Source organism: Apteryx rowi, unplaced genomic scaffold, assembly GCF_003343035.1.
Source record: "Apteryx rowi isolate R43461 unplaced genomic scaffold, aptRow1 scaffold_48, whole genome shotgun sequence".
Taxonomy (NCBI): domain Eukaryota; kingdom Metazoa; phylum Chordata; class Aves; order Apterygiformes; family Apterygidae; genus Apteryx; species Apteryx rowi.
Genome location: NW_020450738.1, coordinates 121,256 through 140,858, shown reverse-complemented (window position 1 = coordinate 140,858; position 19,603 = coordinate 121,256). Strand labels below are relative to the sequence as shown.

At 40.6% G+C, this 19,603-nt stretch overlaps 1 protein-coding gene and 1 long non-coding RNA gene across 4 annotated transcripts in view; one reads left to right on the top strand and one right to left on the bottom strand.

Moving 5' to 3' along the window:
- Positions 1 to 6,518, top strand: part of LOC112972230 — a 28,702-nt gene extending 22,184 nt beyond the window's left edge. Inside the window, exon 7 of the long non-coding RNA XR_003255595.1 lies at positions 5,504 to 6,518. This is a non-coding gene — a long non-coding RNA (uncharacterized LOC112972230). The remainder of the gene's footprint in view (positions 1 to 5,503) is intronic.
- The window catches only part of RAP1GDS1 (Rap1 GTPase-GDP dissociation stimulator 1), a 106,646-nt gene extending 87,544 nt beyond the window's left edge, over positions 1 to 19,102 (bottom strand). For all 3 annotated transcript variants that reach the window (XM_026078443.1, XM_026078445.1, XM_026078444.1), the window contains exon 1: positions 19,002 to 19,102. In XM_026078443.1, the coding sequence (XP_025934228.1) occupies positions 19,002 to 19,005 (4 nt within the window). In that variant the 5' untranslated portion in view covers positions 19,006 to 19,102. The remainder of the gene's footprint in view (positions 1 to 19,001) is intronic.
- Positions 19,103 to 19,603: the final 501 nt, after the last annotated feature.

Genomic DNA, 19,603 nt, shown 5'->3' with positions numbered 1-19,603 from the left:
CCATAAAGCTGCACTCTAATCAGATGGCAAAATTAAAATGGTGCAAAAAATGCTTAGTAAAATTCTATTTAAAAAAAAATTCCCACAAAACCCACTAATATTCTGCATGATTACCATAGTTATAAGTGATCATTAACCTTTGCACATCATTTAAGAGTTTTATTTAGTAAAAGTTATACAACAGTGACAGTGCAGTAAACACGATCCTGATGTTCTGAGGCAGCACATTACAACACAGTACATGTGCACAGCTGGGTAAATCATAATTCAGATGCTATAGGTCTCAAGTATTACTTAGAACCACTTTGATGAACACTGGAATGAGTGAGAAGATCAAATATGTATCCACTGCAAATATATTTTTGGAGAGAGAAAATCTGGCAGTGCAAACCAGGGGAAAAAAATCTCTCTACCTTACATGTCTTAAAACTCATGAGTCACAGTTAAACCATTAATCCRCCATTCTGCAAACAGCTCTGGATGACATCCCCAAAACAAGTGAAATGCTTCCCAGATACACACATCTGTAGGAAGCTTATGGGAAAAAAAAMCTTTTTTTTAAAAAAAGTATATTTTTATATGACAAAGTAAAGATCTCTGCAAAAGGCCACTTGTTATATTAAATTGTTAGTCATTTCTTTCCCCCACAAGCAGGATCTGCATGTATTGCAGAGAAGTGGAGGAGTGCCTTGCTTTCACTGCTTAATAACCATCCCTCAGACTAAGTAGAGTCATACTGGCAGAATCTGAAAGGAGTAAGGCTCCATGTACAATCTGCAGGCCTCAAGAAGGAAGGGCAGAGATAAAATATGTGGAGGAAAACAAGTCTTTGGGATGTGTTTCACAAGGGATGCAAAGTTCTGTTACAACCAGATACAGCTGTAAATGTTATGACCCCAAATCAAGAATGTCCACTATAACCTCAAAAACATTTATTCCTCTGATAACCAGTAGATCTTGACTGATCCTTAAATCACTGACCCCATAGAAAAAAATCAGATTTACACACAGAGATGGCTCTAGGAAGCCCACCTTCCCCAGTCTCATTCACCTGCCACTGAATGCTGGAGAAATTCAACCTTTTTTCCTTTGAAGTTCCATATGTGTCTAGCTTTAGTCCACATCCAGAACTATCCCAGTCCTTTCAGGCAATTCAATAACCAAATTCACATATTAGCCTGATCAGAATCTCTGAGGGTCTGACTCTTCTCAGGCCTTCTTAGAACATGCCCCATACATACAGACAGCACAGGAATCTTTGGAGAAAAGCACCAATGTCCCACAGAAAGTAGACAGCAAAAAAGTGAACATGCCTTATATCCATTAGCCTAAACATTAAAATAAATGTTCTCTGCCTGAAATGATTTAAACACAGTTTCTCAGAAACATACTCAAATCACATTTTTATCTTTTTCATGTGAAGACTGAAACACTCACTACCTCTCCTGTTGAGTTATGTTTTATTTAAGCAGTCATTGTATAAAACAAATGAGCAGTCACAGGAATAAGAGCTGGAACTAAACACCTCCAGCTTTTTTTAAAAAGTGCCTTAACTAATAGGCTACAAACACATACTTGTATTTGCCCTCTTTTTCTGGCCCTGTTAATACTAACGTACTTGTCTGTCTCATGACACAGCTTCAAGTTCAGGCAGAGAAAAGGACTGAATTGTTCTGTTTTCTGGGTAAATGTGTGAACCAAAAGACTATTGAGGCAGGCAGCCTATCCCAAAGATGATGAGAGTGGTAACCCAGTTACACCTCTTCCTCCATTCATATTTGAAAAGGAGGAGTAATATAGGTTCAGGCTTTGACAGAAAAGGTGCAGGCACCCACCTTTATGAAATAATTCCAGGCCCTAGGTTTCAAGCAAAAATGGAGCTGAATAGAAAATGGCATGCGTATTCATTATGGAGGGGCTTCCTGCTGAGCTTGGTTGTTGTTTTTAATCCTCCTCTGAATTCTCCAGGCACTGTATGGAGAGCCAAAGCCCCTGGCTCAGGTTTCTGAACGCCATGCTGGGAGCCAGCACCCAACAAGCAGAGCATCATATGTCTAATGCAGCCCACCTCTAACTGCTTGTCTGCAGAGAAACTTCTACTGCAGTAAGCATTTCAGGATATCCATGTTATTTATTTTATGCCATTTACAAAGACTGGCTCAGAGAATCGTATTGTGACAACTGCRGTTGTGCAGGTATGTTGGTCTAAAATGCCAGTAAACTACCCAATATAGACAGACCCTTAGGAGGACTTAGCTACTGATCTACTGCCAGTCCTTTTGCCATTAGGGCCAAGAGATGCTGTGTTACCTCAAAAGGCAGAGTAGCAGAGAACAGAAGTCACAGCCCAGCAAGACTGGGAGGCAGAGGTGATTTTTGTGACCAACTCCTGCCTGTCACAAGGATTGCTGCAGCCTTTAATATAAGGCAGTGCACTGAGGAATTATTTATGGACTACTTGAGTCAAGCACAGCTAACAATCTTTGCAACAGTCAATAGTCTGAAACACTCCAACAATGTGCCSTAGCCCATCCTCTGGTGGGCATCTGGCACCAGGGTTAGGAAGGAGCAGCACAGGACTCGCTACATCAGATGTTTACAGTGTTTGTGCCAAGGAAATTCCTCCTGGTCAGCATATGCAGCTCCCACAGAGGCCAGCCACTGCTGGCTGGTGCAAAGGGACCACAGCTGAGGAAACTCTCTCCTATTAACTTTAGGTTTCAATTGCGTTTTTCTAAAACAACTTCTCAATTATAACTGGTCCCTTGAAAGTGGAAGGAAGGAAAGCAGAGAAAAAAATACTTCAGAAGCTGTCACACCTTACCAGGGGAAAGCTTAGAGATGCCAGAAGCTGCTGTCAATTTTAACTACCGTTGACATGTTAAGRTTTTAATGAAGCTAGAGGAAAAGACCAGGATGCTTCTGCATCAGAAGTGCATATATCAGTGCAGCTTTGTTGCTGGCCACGTTCCATTTACTTCTAGAGCAGCATATAAGAATAAAAAATCACGTTACCAGGCTTAATATCCTTCTTCTCCAATTTATTAACTGACAAAAGCCTCCTGCTTAAAGTTATTGAGGTAATATTAATTAGTACAGTCAGCAATTGATCCTTAAAGCTGTATTTGTCAGGAAAATTGCTAATCTTTCAGCTATAAACACAAGATTAAAATAATCTTCTTTCCTCTTCCTCTTGACCCATTTAGGTAGGCAGTTAGGCACAATGAGTAGTAGTTTGGTAACTGTCAGTAGTTTTAAATTCCATGCAACTTCAGCAGACAACAGAACATGCATAGCTCCTTCTATGCCTCATTCAGATGTCAGGCCTTCTCTTTCCTTGCCTGAGCACTCCCTAACCTTTGTCAGTGCTTTCCCTCTGTAGTCAGAGTTGGACTGCTTAAGGAAAAAAAAAATAAATGAAGACCCAGAAACAGAGAAACTAACTGAAACTGTACTAGCACTGAAGAATCTAAAATCTCCTAGGAAATGCGCTTATGTGCATTGCCACCCTTTTATACTGAAGTTCCTCTCCTGTGTGAGCAGGGTCCACTGTGATACTCCCTTGGAATAGTGCACTTATCTCCCACTAGAGAGGTATGAAATGCTGGGTTCAAAAGGGATTATTCTCTGATCTAGTTGAGCAGAAGTTTTGATTGTCCTGTGGTCAGGTCTACACTAAAAGTGCTTGTAGGGTCATGAAAGTAGTGGTAGACTCTACCAGATAATGCTGCTAAGGCAGATTCATCTATCTTGGTAAAGTTTCCTTTTGCTCCAGGATAATAAAAATTTGATTATTCAAGTTGAAAAAAAAAATACATGTGTAAACGCATGATTTTGTTGGGCTAAATGCACCTAAGCTAGACAGGGACTTTTACTCTCACAGTTAAGTCAGGCAGGGGCTGTGGCTGATAGATCTGTGGGTCTGACTAAACTGGGGGACTCAGGAGAGCTTCTAAGTACATGTTCTGGCCCATCATCTTCCATGACGCGGAAAGCTCACAGTATGCACTGTCCACTGCTTAACTAGCAAGAAAATTGGGCATGCAGGCATGATGGGAGCTGTGGCACACTCAGTAAAGCTCTCACTAGGATGACTGGGAGATCTGGACCCGACCGTGTCCCATGAATTGCTTCTATAAGTCAGTCTCAGTGCATCCTTCATCAGCTAAGTACATAATGTAGCACAGGAAAAGCTGAAATCCCATTTAGACAACACTTGAGAATTCATATTTCATCATCATTGTGATTCTGCAGAATTGTCTGTTGGGTGTATACAAATTACAGTTTGCCATCCTTCATTCACTTGAGTTAAATGATTGCCAATAACTCACGTTCACCTGCAAATGCTCGTTTAACAAATACTCCCAAACATTTGTTCAAGTATACAGAAAATTTTGAGTTATTCTAGAATGACAGATATGAAGCATTTATCATTGCTTTACTTAGTATGAAGTAACCAGTTACAAACTTTAGTCTACATAGCCCTATACAGGCTGATCAAACTGCAGATTTTAAGTATGCAATTTGTATTTGAAACCAGTACAGCCTGAAGGTATAAATGCATTTGAAAAGGTATAGCCTTTGGCAGGCAGTACTTAATTTGGGGAAATGGCTGACACACCTAATAGCAGAGCTTCAATCCAGAGGTGTTTTTGGAAACTTGGGGATTGGATCAACAGAAGTCTCATAAAGTTCAACAAGCAGAAGCACCAAGCTCTGCAGCTAGGGGAGAATAACCCTGAGCATCAGTACAGGCTGGGAACGGCCTGGCTGAGTAGCAGCTCTGCTGAAAAGACCCAGGGGGTTACAGTGGTTGCCAAGTTAAACAGGAGCCAACAGCATGCTCTCATCACAAATAAAGCAAACTGCATACTGGCTATATTAGGAGGAGTGGAGCCAGCAGATCAAGGCTCTGCTTGATACTTGGTGAGGATTTCTGTRTCCCAAAAGTTCTGTATCTCATTCTAGGTGCCCTAGGTCAAGAAAGATGCTCAGAAACAAGAGAGGGTCTAGGAGAGTGTTACCAAGATGGGCAGGGGCCTAGAGCACATGGGCTACAGGGTGAGGCTGTGGGAGCAGGGCTTATTTAGTCTGGCAAAGAGGAGGCTAAAGGGCCACCTAATAGTGCAGCTACCTAAGGGGAAGTTACACAGACTATGGAGGCTTCAAGGCATACCTAGACAAAGTCACGGCTGACTTGATTCTGGTGTTAGCGACAGTCTGCAAAATTCTTCCAAATGACAATTCTGTGTTTGCTCTATTATTCTATCAGTCTTCAAATTTCAGCTCAAAACACCTTTATTCATTCTGCTCAGGGGTTTATTACAATGACTTCAAGTAGGACACTCCCATTACAGGTAAGTCTAAGACTTTCTGTGTGAGAGAAATGTAACTGTTTGGTCTTACTAAAAATTAGCAGAGCACAGACTGGAAAAGAACCAATCTCATTATTCTTGCTATCTAATGCTTAGGTAATAGATTTTTTCCTTTTCTTCCCAAGCAGGTAACCATTCTTCCATCCTACGAGACCTGTAGCAGTTTTGGGCTCAAGAAGAAAAATCCTCAAACAYTGATAAGAGAGGATGAGAGGACTTCCTTGTATGCATAAAATTATACTTATCTTGCATTTACTCAACAACATATGTATTTTTTGGTACTGCTTGAATTCCTACATATGAGAAGAGAGACAGTGTGATTGTAAAATATCATGAAGACTAAGTCTTACCATTGSGAAAGAGCATGCTGTTGAGTGTGATGGAAAATTATCTTGATTTGTTAAGGCCTTGATACTTCAGAAGGATCTGAGCACAACTCTGAAGGCTAGAAAATATGGACTTCCTTTCATTGCAGTCTTCAGTTGTAAAAGCAAACAAGAAAAGCTAGAATGAGGCTTCTTCTAACTTCAGCATGATACAACATTTTCAATGTATGAAACTGTATACAAAGACATTTATTAACCAAAGGAAATTTTTAAGAGGTGAAAACTGGCAGAAGTGGTATGTTAGAAATGCTAGAAAAAAATCTCTAGCAAAATTTAAATACTGGAGAAAGATTATATATGATTTCTATATTGGAAAAGAAAAGGATTAAAATGTGGCCTCTGGATAAAAAAGGACAAAAGTTGTGAGATGACAGTGTATGTGATAGAAATGGAACATTAGAAATGTACCACAGAGGTGATTTTGTAAACTATTTACTAACAAAAATGCAAAAGTCTACTAACTTTCAACATTACTATTAAAAGAACTGGTTAGGAACTTCCCAGCCTATTAGCTGTAGGATGGTGTTATATATGTAATGAAATAACTATTGAAATACCCAGAAGTCTTATGTTTTGAGGCACTTAACAAGTTGTGGTCTGAATATAGGACTCTAAGCCTGAAAATGTTGTTTTTAATTCCAGCTGTCAGTATGATACCTTTTGTAGCTTGACAAGTCACTTAATGATGCAATGTCACAGTAGAAAGCCACATTTTAGGAGCAAWTGTTTTTATACATATTGAACCAATATCTTTTTAGCACAGCGTACTTTCCATTTGTTAGGCTACTTGTTTATTTTCATATTTCAGAGCTCAAGGTAGCAATCAACCAAACAGTTTTCATTTATTTCCACTTTCTCTCTCTGTGTCAATAGCAGCCTTCCGTAATCCAGGGTCTTGTAAACCCCACATGAGAATAGGGGTAGAGAGGAAGACAACTTCTTACAATATGGAAATTCATTATGTCTGTTCTCTTGTTCTTGCTGCTTTCACTTTTTCAAAGAAATGGATTTTGAGGGGGCTAAATTTGAGTTCAGTCTTACTTCCCTCCTTCACTTTTCCCGTAGTTGAACACAGCATTATTTTCACTCTCCCATTTAACTCATTAGGATATTTTGATGAATCACTTTGAAGAGAATTATTTTATGGTAAAGCTTGGTGCTATTATTTTTTAAATGACAATTTATTTGTCTGTTTGTTACCCATGGTAAGAACATTGATCTGTTCTCTCTAATGCATGAAGAGTCAAATTTCCTCAAATTTGTGTCTGACATTGTGATACGCTGGAGTGACTACACTCTTTTGAGAATACAACTCCTAATTCCCTTGTGCTGCAAATTCTCCAGTGCACCAAACATCTGCAGCTCTTTCTGGCTTCCACAGTTGTGAGTCACTGTAGCCCTCACAACTGTATGCATATCTTAAAACCATTCATTCTACTAACACAGAGTGAAGATTTAAAAAACAGATTTCTTCAAAATGGTTCAAATCATCTCATATACATGAAGGCACCATGGGCATCACTTTATTATCCATCACTTTATTACCCATTATTCTAYGGTCATTTATGCCCAGGCTGAGTATAAATGCTACAATTTGGGCCCAATTACTGTCTTAAATCAAATTTACAGTCACTTTGTGCATAATACAGGACAATGSGGAACCAAGGCTATAATATGACTACACAGAGGCTTCAGCAGCAAAGCTGACTTCAACAGATTACCTTTTGTAAATGYTCTGCAACCAGGCCAGTTAAAGCACTGCAATACAGCATCATTTAAAACTATAATGCACACTTAAAATTCTCATTTGATAAGAGTTCTTTGTTTTAAAAATAAAGCCATGTCTCACCACTGAAAAAAGATTTACTTTCATTAAATCAATGCCTTTTTATAAGCTCTGTGTTGAGCACAGAGACCTTTCATGTCAATTCAACCAGACTTTCTTGTCTGATGGTCTTCTGTTATCCTTAGATTGTATTAGATCGAGCAGCAGAAACATCTTTGATGAAATGATTCAAATGATATGCCGAGTTTTGGGGACAAATAGGGTTCCACAAATATAGAGTGGAACAGTAGTTGTGTTTACGTAACAAGCAAAATTTGGCTTTTAAATCTGCACTGAACCTCTGAAGGTGTTAGAGGTAGCACTGAAGTCCAACACCTGCTCCATGATCAAAGCCTTAGAAGTACAATACCTGTTATTGTTATATAAATACAATAACCATAGTGACCATCAAAAACCTATTCTGGATGTTTTATATGAGTCCAATAGTTAAGTGCTAAAACAAAAAYTGCCCCCATATTTTACTTCCAAATTGTAACCAAAATCAGAAGCAGTCTATTTTGTTAGAATGTCTGCTTTTGCAAGAAATACATGAGTCTGAGGAAGAGGAGAGAGAAAGAAAGGAAAAAAAATCAGGAGCTTGCAAGAATTTCTGAATTTTCAAATTTGATATCTCATCCTTGATCTGATGGTTACATCTTTACCCCCAAACATAGTCTAAACTTACTATGCACAYAGACTCCTTAGCAAATTTTTGATTTTAGGAAATACATTTCTGATAATGCAAAAAATATTAATAGATTAATCTATGCATTTTTAAGAGAGAAAAAGGGTCAAAAGGAAAGCATGTGTTTCCAAAAAACTGCCAAATATTAAGTCATTTTGTAAAATGTGCCTACTAACCAGCCTTCCAAAAAAATCAGCAAGTTCTTTATGTACAGCCAAAAATGCTGTTTTGTTGACGACCATTTCTGAATTTAGAAAAGAAAGCAGTTTAGTTTAAACAGTTGCTGAAGTATGTTGGCTTGCAAGTGACACCTTGTTTGTTGTGATGACTGAAGTACAGTAAACTGTTTAGAATTTGAAGAGCAAAGCAAGCTACAAACAATCCAGCAGCCCACATCTGTTACTTTTTATCAATAAGCCTATTTAATATCAATTATATTGCTTTTCTTAAAAAAAAGAAAAATTAAAGCAAGCCATCCCCTGCTAACATAAAGTGCTGTATTATCTAGGCCATTTCTCTCTCCAGTCATCTGTTTTGAATCGGGTACATGCACTAAACTCAAATTTTATGTTCACAAGAGAAGTCTGCCAGTCTCTCCTAGAGAATCTCTGAGAAGTCCTAAACTCTACCTTGTTCCCAACAGCCAAAAAGAACTGTGATTCCTTCACCCTCCTCGTAGAAGGAAAACTTATAAACAAACACTTCATACCATTTTTTGGGATGAGGACACCTTCCAAAAAAAGCTCAGTGAATCTTTTTGCTTCCTTCTTTCTTTCCATCATTCTTGCCTTTGGAGCATTAAAAGTCYGCATTATAATATATGTGTCATTAGAAACATTGTGTAGCAGTCTTGCAGAGAGAAATTCCTAATGTTTTCTGGGAATATGTGACCTTACTATTATCAGAAAGCATCAAAAGCCATTATCTAATGGACACAAAGTAGTTTTCTGAAGCAGATTTCTGAAAACATAATTTTTCTTTTTCCTTATGCTGCTACAACACACAACAAAGGTCACTGTATGTATATTAATAACATATGACACCATGCTTACTATTTCTTTTACAGAATGATGTCCTAATAATATGACCTCCATGTTAAATTGGTTTCTTCTTTGATCAAACAAATTACTATAAACTATGTAATTCCACCCATTTTAAAGAAAAAATGAGTTCAACAGATCATTTCTTTAACACAGGATACAGCTTTCTTCATTTGACAAGTTCCTTCATATGCTATGCATTAGTATAGTATCACACCTGTGAATAAGCACATTTTAATAGTGCTTCTGATGGTCAAAATTGGCCCAATGTCTGCCACTTTTTTCCCCCCACTGTGTAAGCTGGAGAGTCTRTATTTCAGAGTCTTGAAAGGAAGTGGAAATGCATGCCAGTTTGCATAGTTTTACCAAAACAATGCAGTCTAAGCTCTACTGAGCTGGGTCAGCTGAGTCAGAAAAGGAGGATACCAGTGACTTCAACGGTACTCAGCGTGGGCTTTATGTGGGCACAAGAATGCAATATAAATGGCATCTACGTGATCAGGGCCCAATTCTGTATGATTTCTTTCCTACAAGATGCATTCTTTTACGTATTCTTGCTTCTTGTATTAGGACCTTAGGCAAAACTGAACCATGATTTGATTGGCTGTAAATGAAAAAACTTCAGCTCTTGGAAATTAGAAAGTGAAGCACCAGTTTTTCAATCTTTCCCTAACAAAGGCAGTGGAAAGGGCAGATGACTGAAGAAGTTGTCAGATATTTAATTAATAAAGACAGAAACAGAAGAGTAGAGATGTGGGAGATGGGAGGAAAGAAGGAAAAGAACGAACAGACAACTGGAGGAGGCAGAGAGTAGGATGAATGTTACAGAAAACTGGGCAATGAAGTATGGAGCCAGGGAAAGAAATCTGAAGGAACAGAATTGGTGTGGAAGAGTGGGAAGAGTAAGAAAGAATGCTTAGGTGAAATAACAAAAGAAGAAAATCAGAACATTGTAACACCAGGCTAGAAAGAAGGGATTCATGCTTTTTGCCTGGGAAGCACACAGTGTATTCTGGACAATGCTGCCTGTAAATTTATTGACTATATCTTTGGTTGGACCGAAGAACTACCTCACTCTAAACAGGCGATGGCATTTCTTACTGTCAAGGTTTAAAGCAAAAAACCTGAGCCTACTTGGTTCCTGCCAGTGATCCTTCATCATGGCATGTTGCATATCTTTCCTTCAATCTCCATCATATCCCTGCTTAAGCCTAATTGCATATAGCAAGAGCCAGCATGTCTGCATATCCTCCCTGAGCCTTGTAAGATCTCTAACCTGAGATCCTGGTAAGAAAGGACACTACTTAACAGGTTTTGCAGGATGAGAGCAAATAAAGCCTATTAAATGGATTTCTAAATTCATTTAATCATACTAGATATTTTTACAATGAGTATGCTCACACACACCAGGGTTTTGCTGCTGTTTGAGGGGTTTTTGTCTTTTTTTTTCTTTTATAGAATTACATCCTGATCCTAGAATCAGTTCAACACACAAGCATGAGAGAGGGAGGAGGGAAAATATTAGTTACTAGTTGCTTAAAGACCAAAAAAAAAAAAGATAAATGTTGGAACACCACTAAACTATTCATCGCTGCTGCCACTCCTCTTGATGGTCATGCTCACTTGCTGCATTTCCTTTTAAACTGTTCAAGGAGCAATTTGCATATTTGTACAACACCTAGCACAACAGGGCCCTAATGTAACCTAAAACTCCAATGACAGTTGAATGACATAACAAAAAAAAAATCATTTTAGCCACTGCAACAGACTATAACAGCTTGTTTATTTATCTTGTATATGATTTGGTTAGTGGGGTTATTGGAATATGATGTGATCAGACTACTCTGATGTGCACTCCATGCATATTTCCCTACAACTGAAGGGCAGGCTGGATGGAACCTCTGGAGTAACTCCAGTAACTCTGAGGCAATTCAGTGACTTGCAGTACGCAGACTGGAAGACTGCTTGGTGAAGGGGTCAGAGCTATGAAGATGCTGTTACCAAATACACCTAGCTCAGAAGGCTGACTAGATAGTTTCTCCAGATTACTGGGAAGGGTAAGTTAAACATTCTGTGGGCAGGGAAGATTTAGATAAGAAAGATGTGTACAATCCTGCTTTGGTTTTAAAAACCTTTTCTCTTTGGATGCTTTGTTTCTACTGTTGAGATAAAACAGTATTTTGATTTAAGGAAATGTTCCAAAGCCTTCATGTAGCACAAGTAGTGATCTATCAGTACTGAATTCAGTTATACCTGCTGGGTGCTGTAGATTGAGAGCATCATGGAATTTCTCATCAAGAGAAGGGAACGCAGATACCAGAATAAAGTTAGCAACGCTAGAGAAGAGAACAAATGTGCCACTAACCTTGTAATGGTGACATGCATGCTCAAGGTTGCTTCTGAGGTTAGAAGTGTTAAAATAGTCCCATTAAGTCAAGTCACTGGACTGTCATGTCATGAGAGTAGTACAACATCAAAGTCAAGAAACTTTTCCAGATATGCTCTCAAGAGGGATTCTTAGCTGCCAGAAAGCAGGACATACTTAGGAACACGCAGACCTCAACAAAACACTCCACTTGACCTACAGACCAGAAAGGTTTGTGAATGCTCATATTTTTAAGKTTTTTTTTCATTTATGCTAAATTGCTCAGCTAGCAGAATTTTTAGCTTCCAGACACAAAATATGTTGTCACAGAATTAATGTGGATTAATTAATTAAAGGTACAAGACAAATTTTATAGTTTTTATATGATAGCACAGTTTTCAGTCTGGATAAAATTGCGAGCAAATGAGGTAGAATGGAGTTTGTAAAGTGGGTATGAAAGAGTATTATCTTTGAACAACTTTGACGACTTCACTGTACAGAAGATAAGATGGGACAAGGATTAGTATTCTATTATAAATAGGGGTTTTTTTTGGACTGGTATATTCTAGAGGTATAGATGTTTACTGAAACATAAAGAATGAGTTAAGGATAGGGTTTTGAATTGCTGGTCATGTGTCCTGAGGCTCCCATATCAGCACATCAGGAAGGCCACAAAAAAGCAGAGGTGGCCAACAGCGGACGTTCTAACTCAAGACCACCAGCAGGCATTGAGTTGTCACCTCCCCAGGTCTGCCTAACACAAGCCTGTTCCCCACAGGACTACTGGCAGCTCTGACACATTTTTCCAAAGTTTTCTTCGGCCCTCATCATGTCACACATCCTACTCTATTTAGCTGCTCTCTTTAACGCATCTTGGTCTCCTCACACAGTCTCCATCTCTCTCTTTTATCATTTCCATATTCCTCCCTGTCCAGTCTTACTGCCAAGTATATTTGCAGAACACAGGTGATGAGCCTGAAGGAAAGGCTGCTATTCACCATGTGAATTTAAGCACCTGCTTGACTGGATTTAATCAGATACTGAAATGACTTGACAAATCTGAGTCAGTTGTAAGAAATGTCAACAAAAAAATTAAAATTAATTTAAAAACACATGAAATTTTGCATATTTCTTCAAAATGACAGCACCTGTCAGGCTGGCAATATCAGTGGATGATAAACCAACTGATGAACCTAAACAACTTAATTGACTAAGTTCTGTGACTTTCACTGAGATACCACCAACATGAGGAATAGTTTGGTGTTTCAGTAAAAGCTCAGAATTGACCTATGCCTTAGATGTCCCTAGAATATATGGTTAGGAAGCACTAAGCTTAAGAGCTGTAAAATACGAGGAAAATGGGACATGGAAATGGATCTTTTAAAATATTTCCTCTGCAAAAGTGGGTGATTATTTTTAATTTTCTCTGATTTTTAAATGTGTAAATGTAAATCTTATAACAAGTTTGTGTCAAACCTAGAAATGGAAAGTGTGAAAAGAAGTTTCATATATTTTAAAGTGCAAATGTTAACACAACTTTCTATAGGCATCTATGTTGGCTTGATTTATGCATATTTTGAATTCCAATTACTATAAACACACACAGACGCGCACACACACACACACTTATTCTCTGACATTTCTTATCATGATCTGCAAAGAAGCTGTGTCTGAGGCATTTCTAAGACATGTGCTTTGCCAGCAGACACTTAAAATGATACAGGTAAGGTATGCTGTATTTGCTGGATCTCCAGAGGTCTTGCACTAGAGTCCATCCTCTGTCTGAAGTTAAATGAATAGCAGTTATCTGGCTTATAGATTTGACAAATTCTTTTGGGTGTCTGCCGAGTTTGTAATCTACTTGAACTACAGCTTAAGAATAGTATGAGATCACTGGGGTTTCTGCACAGCTTCAAAGCTCCCTAAACTATAACCGCGCAGCTCTCAAGACTGAACAAATGTCGCCAGGCTGTGCACACAGCTTTGAAGCTCCTTGAACCAAAGCCATTTGTTCCACAGTTCACAAATTCTATTAGGCATATCTGGAGCGCACGTAAATTCTAAAACACATCAGCTCTTTTTTGGACTAAATGGAACTTCAACATTCAAACATCCGTGGCTTTTACCTATCATTTTACTCTACCAAAACCAATTCCATTGGGTTGCCATTATATAAAATTTGGAAAGAGAAACAAATTTCTAGACCATGTTTAATAAAAACAGGCCCTGGGAGGTTATCCATGCTGTGAAAGCTGCTACTTAGAAAATTCCCTACTAGGAAAAGCTCCCTGTGAAATTAACAATTAAACTCTCATTAAAAAATTTGTACATTAGCTGGAAAACACACATCAACATTTTAAGACTTTCAATTTCCAGAAGTTCAGATGCAATTCCTAATCAATCTTAGTCTGGAAGACAAGTTAGAATCTTAAACATAACGCCTCCAACAGTATAAAGACAGTGGGATACTCATTTTCTTAATGCACAGCATGCGCACAGATCCAGTTGGACAAGTCAACAGTGGTAAGTGGGTTTTCTCTTATGTAAATCACTGGGTCACCATTTAATGTCCCTTTGTCACCCAAACACATGAACTGCACCTGGGACAGAGCTGAGGGGGGAAAACAACCAAGCTCTTTGAGGCGGAAGCCATGGATAGACCTCCATAGCTTTCTACCCTGTCAAACAGCAACGGTATTATTTTCTCCTCTGTTGAACAAACTTTAGTTTACATTAATCTCATATTTATTTATTTTTACACGGTTACAAATAATTAAGGTAAAGTTTCAAAATTTCCAGAAATAGATCAGCATTATTTGAGGAAGGTTGAGAATTACAAAGAATCTTCTCCAGGATTGTCAGCTAGAGCCAAAATGTACTACAAAAAGAGAGGCAAAATATTTGCTAATTTTATTTACATTTATGCTCTGGCTATTTTTCCATTTTTTTGCAGGGGAAGGGGTGTATAGCTCCTAATTTCTTTCTATTAATGCTATTCTCTACTGTTCCATTCATTCATTTTTTAACCCTCTCTTTCCTCTGCTTCTGGTATTTCTCTCCCTCCACACACTTCCCTTAAGGGGTTTTTGTTCTTTTCTATTCTTGTCTCTTGTCTGGGTAGCTTTCTCAGTTCCATTATTACTGCTTTGTTTCCTTAAGGTTTCATCTGTTCTTTTGCCCTTTCTCTTTCCACTTTAGACTCTATAGAAAGCCAGATGTTCCGTGCTGACTTCTGAAACTACCTCCGCGTATTTTGTTCTCAGGAAATGTACTCTTGAATGAAGCCTTTAACCTAAAGCTAAAGACAAAATTGATTGGTTTCTGTCTTACATAATAACAAAAGATCATAAATAGTGGCCTGAACACAGAAACAGTATTCATCAGGGAAGGGTAGTTAGAACTAACCCAACCTCTTTGACTTCCTCAGAAACATAGAATTGCAAACTTCCAGGACCATTACTGAAACAAAAGAGATATAGTCTAAAATCAGTTGCTTCTGTGTTTGAATTTCAAAGACAAGACTTTTGCTGAAATCAGTCTTGTTTTTGGGAAATGCTAATACAAAATCTTATACTGGCTTAAACTGGTGTATTCTGGCTGGTTAGAACTAATATGCTGGTGTTGTAAGAAATCTCATTGTTTTAGCAAAAACTTTAAAAGAAGGGGGGAAAAAAGACCTTTTTGTGCAATTAACACATCACTTCTCCAAGGAATTTATTAGGCTGACTTCCATCCCTTGCAAGAAAACTAGCAAAAGAGCTCTCAAGATGGAAGACTATTTTTCATTAGCTTTCATTCCTCCCATATTTGAGGCTGCTGATTACTTTTTTAATAAAAAAAGAACACAGGCTTATCCTCTTCTTCCTGAAAGCAATATTGCACATAGCCATGTCTGAAGCCATCCTGCTTCCTTTACTTAGTGAACCAATGTCCTGGAGACAGGCAGAGGCTTGTTATATCAGGATCTGTGATTCTGTTTAGATTTCATTCACGATAGCCACTAGGCTGACCCCAAAGCTTGACACATATTTGCATGTTGTAATTCTTTAGGGAAAGCAAGAGAGAAAATTGAGTATACTGGGAGGAGGTGGGCAATGTAAATCTCTGTTCTTTCGTGTCTCAGATGAGAAATAGATTAGATGAGCAATGACAATAATACAGCTAAATGGACAATACTTAATTAAAGTCCATTGGCATTATTATAGCCTGTATATCTTACATACCTTTTTACCATGAGACATTCAGATATTACTGTTAGGTATTGTAAGAAGAGCCTAAGAAATTACTTGGTCTTGTGCAACTATAAGGTTGCTTTTGCAGTTTGTTGCCCAACTAAGCATCTAAGCATGTATTAAACTTCTTCAGAAGAGGTTGCCTTCCATTTCCTGCTAAGAAAACTCATGCTCTCAAAATGGAAGAATATTTTCATGAGCTTTCACTACTCTGTATATGCAGACTATAGCAATATTGCACCTCAGACAAACTGATGTGCGTCATTAAAGTATTCTGCATTAAAAATATCATATATGGTGATTCTCCATCTTTTTGGGCCAGTGGATCACTGTGGAGTGGAGTCACAGGAAACAATGTTCTTGATTTTTATTGTATTAATTTACATCTGTGGAATAACTGCAGGCTGCTTACCACAGCCTCCACAGGCCACTGCCCTAAAATTGTAAAACTTTCCTGAATACAGTGTGTTTTTTGCAAAAGAGTATACAAGTTGTGTTTTTTGAGGTTAAAAACAAAACATTTGACTGGGGGAAGGGGCCATTCCTTGAAAAACAGAATTTGTTACTAAGTAACTGAAAAGTAAAAACCTGTAATTGTTTTTCTAAAAGTAAAGCACTGGTGTGCACATGTCATCTCAAGTACTGAAAGTGCTTCAAGTACTGAAAGTGCTCTACTTCCAGGAATACCTAAGGCAACTTGCCTCACAAAGCTAAAAAATGAACATTGTTTAAACTGTACTCAGACATGGATTAAAAAAACAACTATAAATAAAAGGGACAAAAATGACAATTTTGGGAAGACCGATATTAATGAGAGGAAATCACTGTCCTCTAAGAGAAAACTGCAATGAGAATGACTTCAGAGGAATAAATATTTAGAGCTAGAGTGGCAGGAAAGGTATTTCTATACAGTAAATATAACGCAGATCCATGTACACATAATAAGTATTTTTAATGGCAGAAATCTTTTGACTGGAATTAGAACATACATGCTTGGGTCCCATTTTATATCATTAGTATATGAATCGGCTAATACCATGCCAACCTTTTTAAATATAGAACAGTCCGTATGTTTAATCATAAGACAACATTTCTGTGCTCCCTGCTACAAATGCTTGTTTGTTGAGCATGATTTATTGAAAGGCTATACAAGCTATGGGAAGAAAAATTAAACACTGCAAATATTCATCCTCAATTTAAATGTGAGGACTTTCAAAGGTTATGCAATGCACTATCAAAAAGAATACTAGAAGCTGAATGAGGGAAGCTATTGTACTGATTTTATGAGCTCAAACATGGATCTTAAACATGGGAAGTCATTATTAGTTGCCTGCCTAGGGGAAAAAGATTTCAGTCTTTGTCACTCACTCCTCAGAGCAACAAGAGCTGCTGCAGATGCTACTTGGAGTTTGCCTTCATATTAAAGACAGTGGGTTCAGGCCCTGATGTGTTGAAGAAGTAGGGAAAAAAGCATGTTCCTCTGTATTTTCACAAGCAGCCTATCTGGTCAATTATGGATGGGTGCTATCAGACTCTAGAGGAAAATTATTTCAGTCCTCCTGAAAATCATTATATGTAGTTTTACTTACACAGCAAGCTGTAGCAGATTCTCAAGCTGTTTACAAACTCGCCTGCAACTGAAATGTAGCCTTATCTAAAAAGGAGTGCAGCACTCCTTCTGCACCAGCAGCTCTTTTTTGAACAGGTTTTAGCCGATGCCCTGAAGATTTTATTTTTGGAAGACAAAACAGAGTTAGCCACAACTAGACTTTGATTAGAATGATTAACAGTCCTACTGTGTGAATGAAGACAGGCTGCATGTGTCTTTAAACTAAATCCTGGGGTCTTGTCTTTTCAACCCACATGAAAAGACAGACCTTCACTACATCATTATGGCTCTACCTTACTCTGATGAAATATAATAGTTATTCTTCATGCCTGACCCAGGCAGCTTCCATTTTGAGCCATTCTCCAGAAGTTTAGTAATCCTCACATCATTGCTTTAAATGAGGTAAAAAAGTATTCAAGCATCCCCATTTCACAACCAGAAAAACTTGAAGCACTGCAACTGCTCCTTTCCATGGAAACTTCTAGTTAAGGATGAAAGATGTATGTGATCTGCAAAGAAACTACTGATTTACCTAAAACCACAGGAAGTGCTGATGTCAAACTCCTGAGCCGAATTCAGGAACTACCACCCCCTTACCCTGGTCGTGAACCACGGCTCCTCGCCCTCCAGATCCGCGAGCAGGATCTGCAACCCAAATCCCACCCTCACGTCCGGCAGGCTGGGCAGGGGCTTCGGCAACTCGTGGGGAGCACTCTGTACCCACCTCTGGGACCTGCGCTACAGCCACGATGTTTCTGGGAAGCCTGTTTTATGGTGGCTGTTTAGCTCCGTGAGGGGAGAAGGTGGGGAAATTCAATGAGTGCTTTGTAAAGAAAAACATTATACTTCCTAGATTCGCATGGGGTTTGTTGGAGGATCATCCAAGTAGTGATCAGTGTGACACTACTTAATTTACAATATTAAGACAGGTAATATGGCTGCATTTGTAGGCATGAGTAATGCTCTCTTTAAAGGCTAGCGAAAGATGAAGATCCTTGCATCTTTCACGAACAATGAAGAGCGATCACACAATAACCGTTTAACTGCACGACCCCACCTGCCTCCCTTAGGCAAACAATAATTGGGAAAGTGTCCTGGCGGTGCCTTATGTAAGCCCTCGCCCTGACCCTTCCTCAGCACTTGCCGGGCGCATCTTCCCCTTCACCCGCCTGAACCCAGGCGCAGGAAGGCGGGCGGCGCGCCAGGCGCCCCGCGGCGCGGACCACGCTGACATTGAGCCGGCGGGCGGCAGCGGCAGGGCGCAGCGCAGGAGCCGCGCAAACTTTGCACTGCAGGGGCCGCGGCCGGGCGCGCCGGCGGCGCCCGGGGGGCCGGGCCGGGCCGGCGGCGCCGAGGCGGGGGAAGGCGGCCGACGAGGAAGTTGCACGAAGTCGCCTCTGCCCGCCCGCCGGAGACGAGCGGGTGGTGGCCTCGGGGGGCAGCGGGGGCTGCGCAGCGCCGAGCGGGGCCGGGGGGGGACTTACCCATGGTGCCGCCGCGGCCTCGGCCTCCTCCTGCTGCTGCTGCTGCTGCTGCTGTTGTCGCTGCTGCTACTGCCGCCGCCTCTCCGGGGCGCGGCGGGAAGCGCGGGAGCCGTGTGCGCGGGGCGGAGCGGGCGCGGCAGCGGCAGCAGCGCGGAGCCTGCGTGCGGCGCGGCTATGAGTCAGGGTAGCACATCCGGGCAAGGCCGCCTGGGAGACACCCCGCCCGCCTGCCCGCCTGCTCGTCCGGCGGCACCCTGCCGCCGCCCGCCGCCGCCGCCGGGGAGGGGCGGGCACGCAGGGAGGGAGGGAGGGAGGAGGAGGCGGTGTGGGGCCGCCCCGCCGGCGGCAGCACCGCCGGCCGCGCAGGCAGGCATGCAGGGAGGGAGGGAGCGGGGCGGCGCCGCGCCGAGGGTGGGCCCCGCGGGGGGCTGCCGCTCCGGGCCCCCGGCGCAGGCCCGCGAGTCCTTTGTTAGCGCGGCGGAGGCGCCGCGGGGCGGCCGTTGGGCCGTTGGTAACGGCTGCGGGCGCGGGTGGGGCGGCCGTTGGTAGCGGCTGCGCGCCGGGCGTTCTGTCACCCCCCGCAGGCGCGGTCTCTCCGCCGT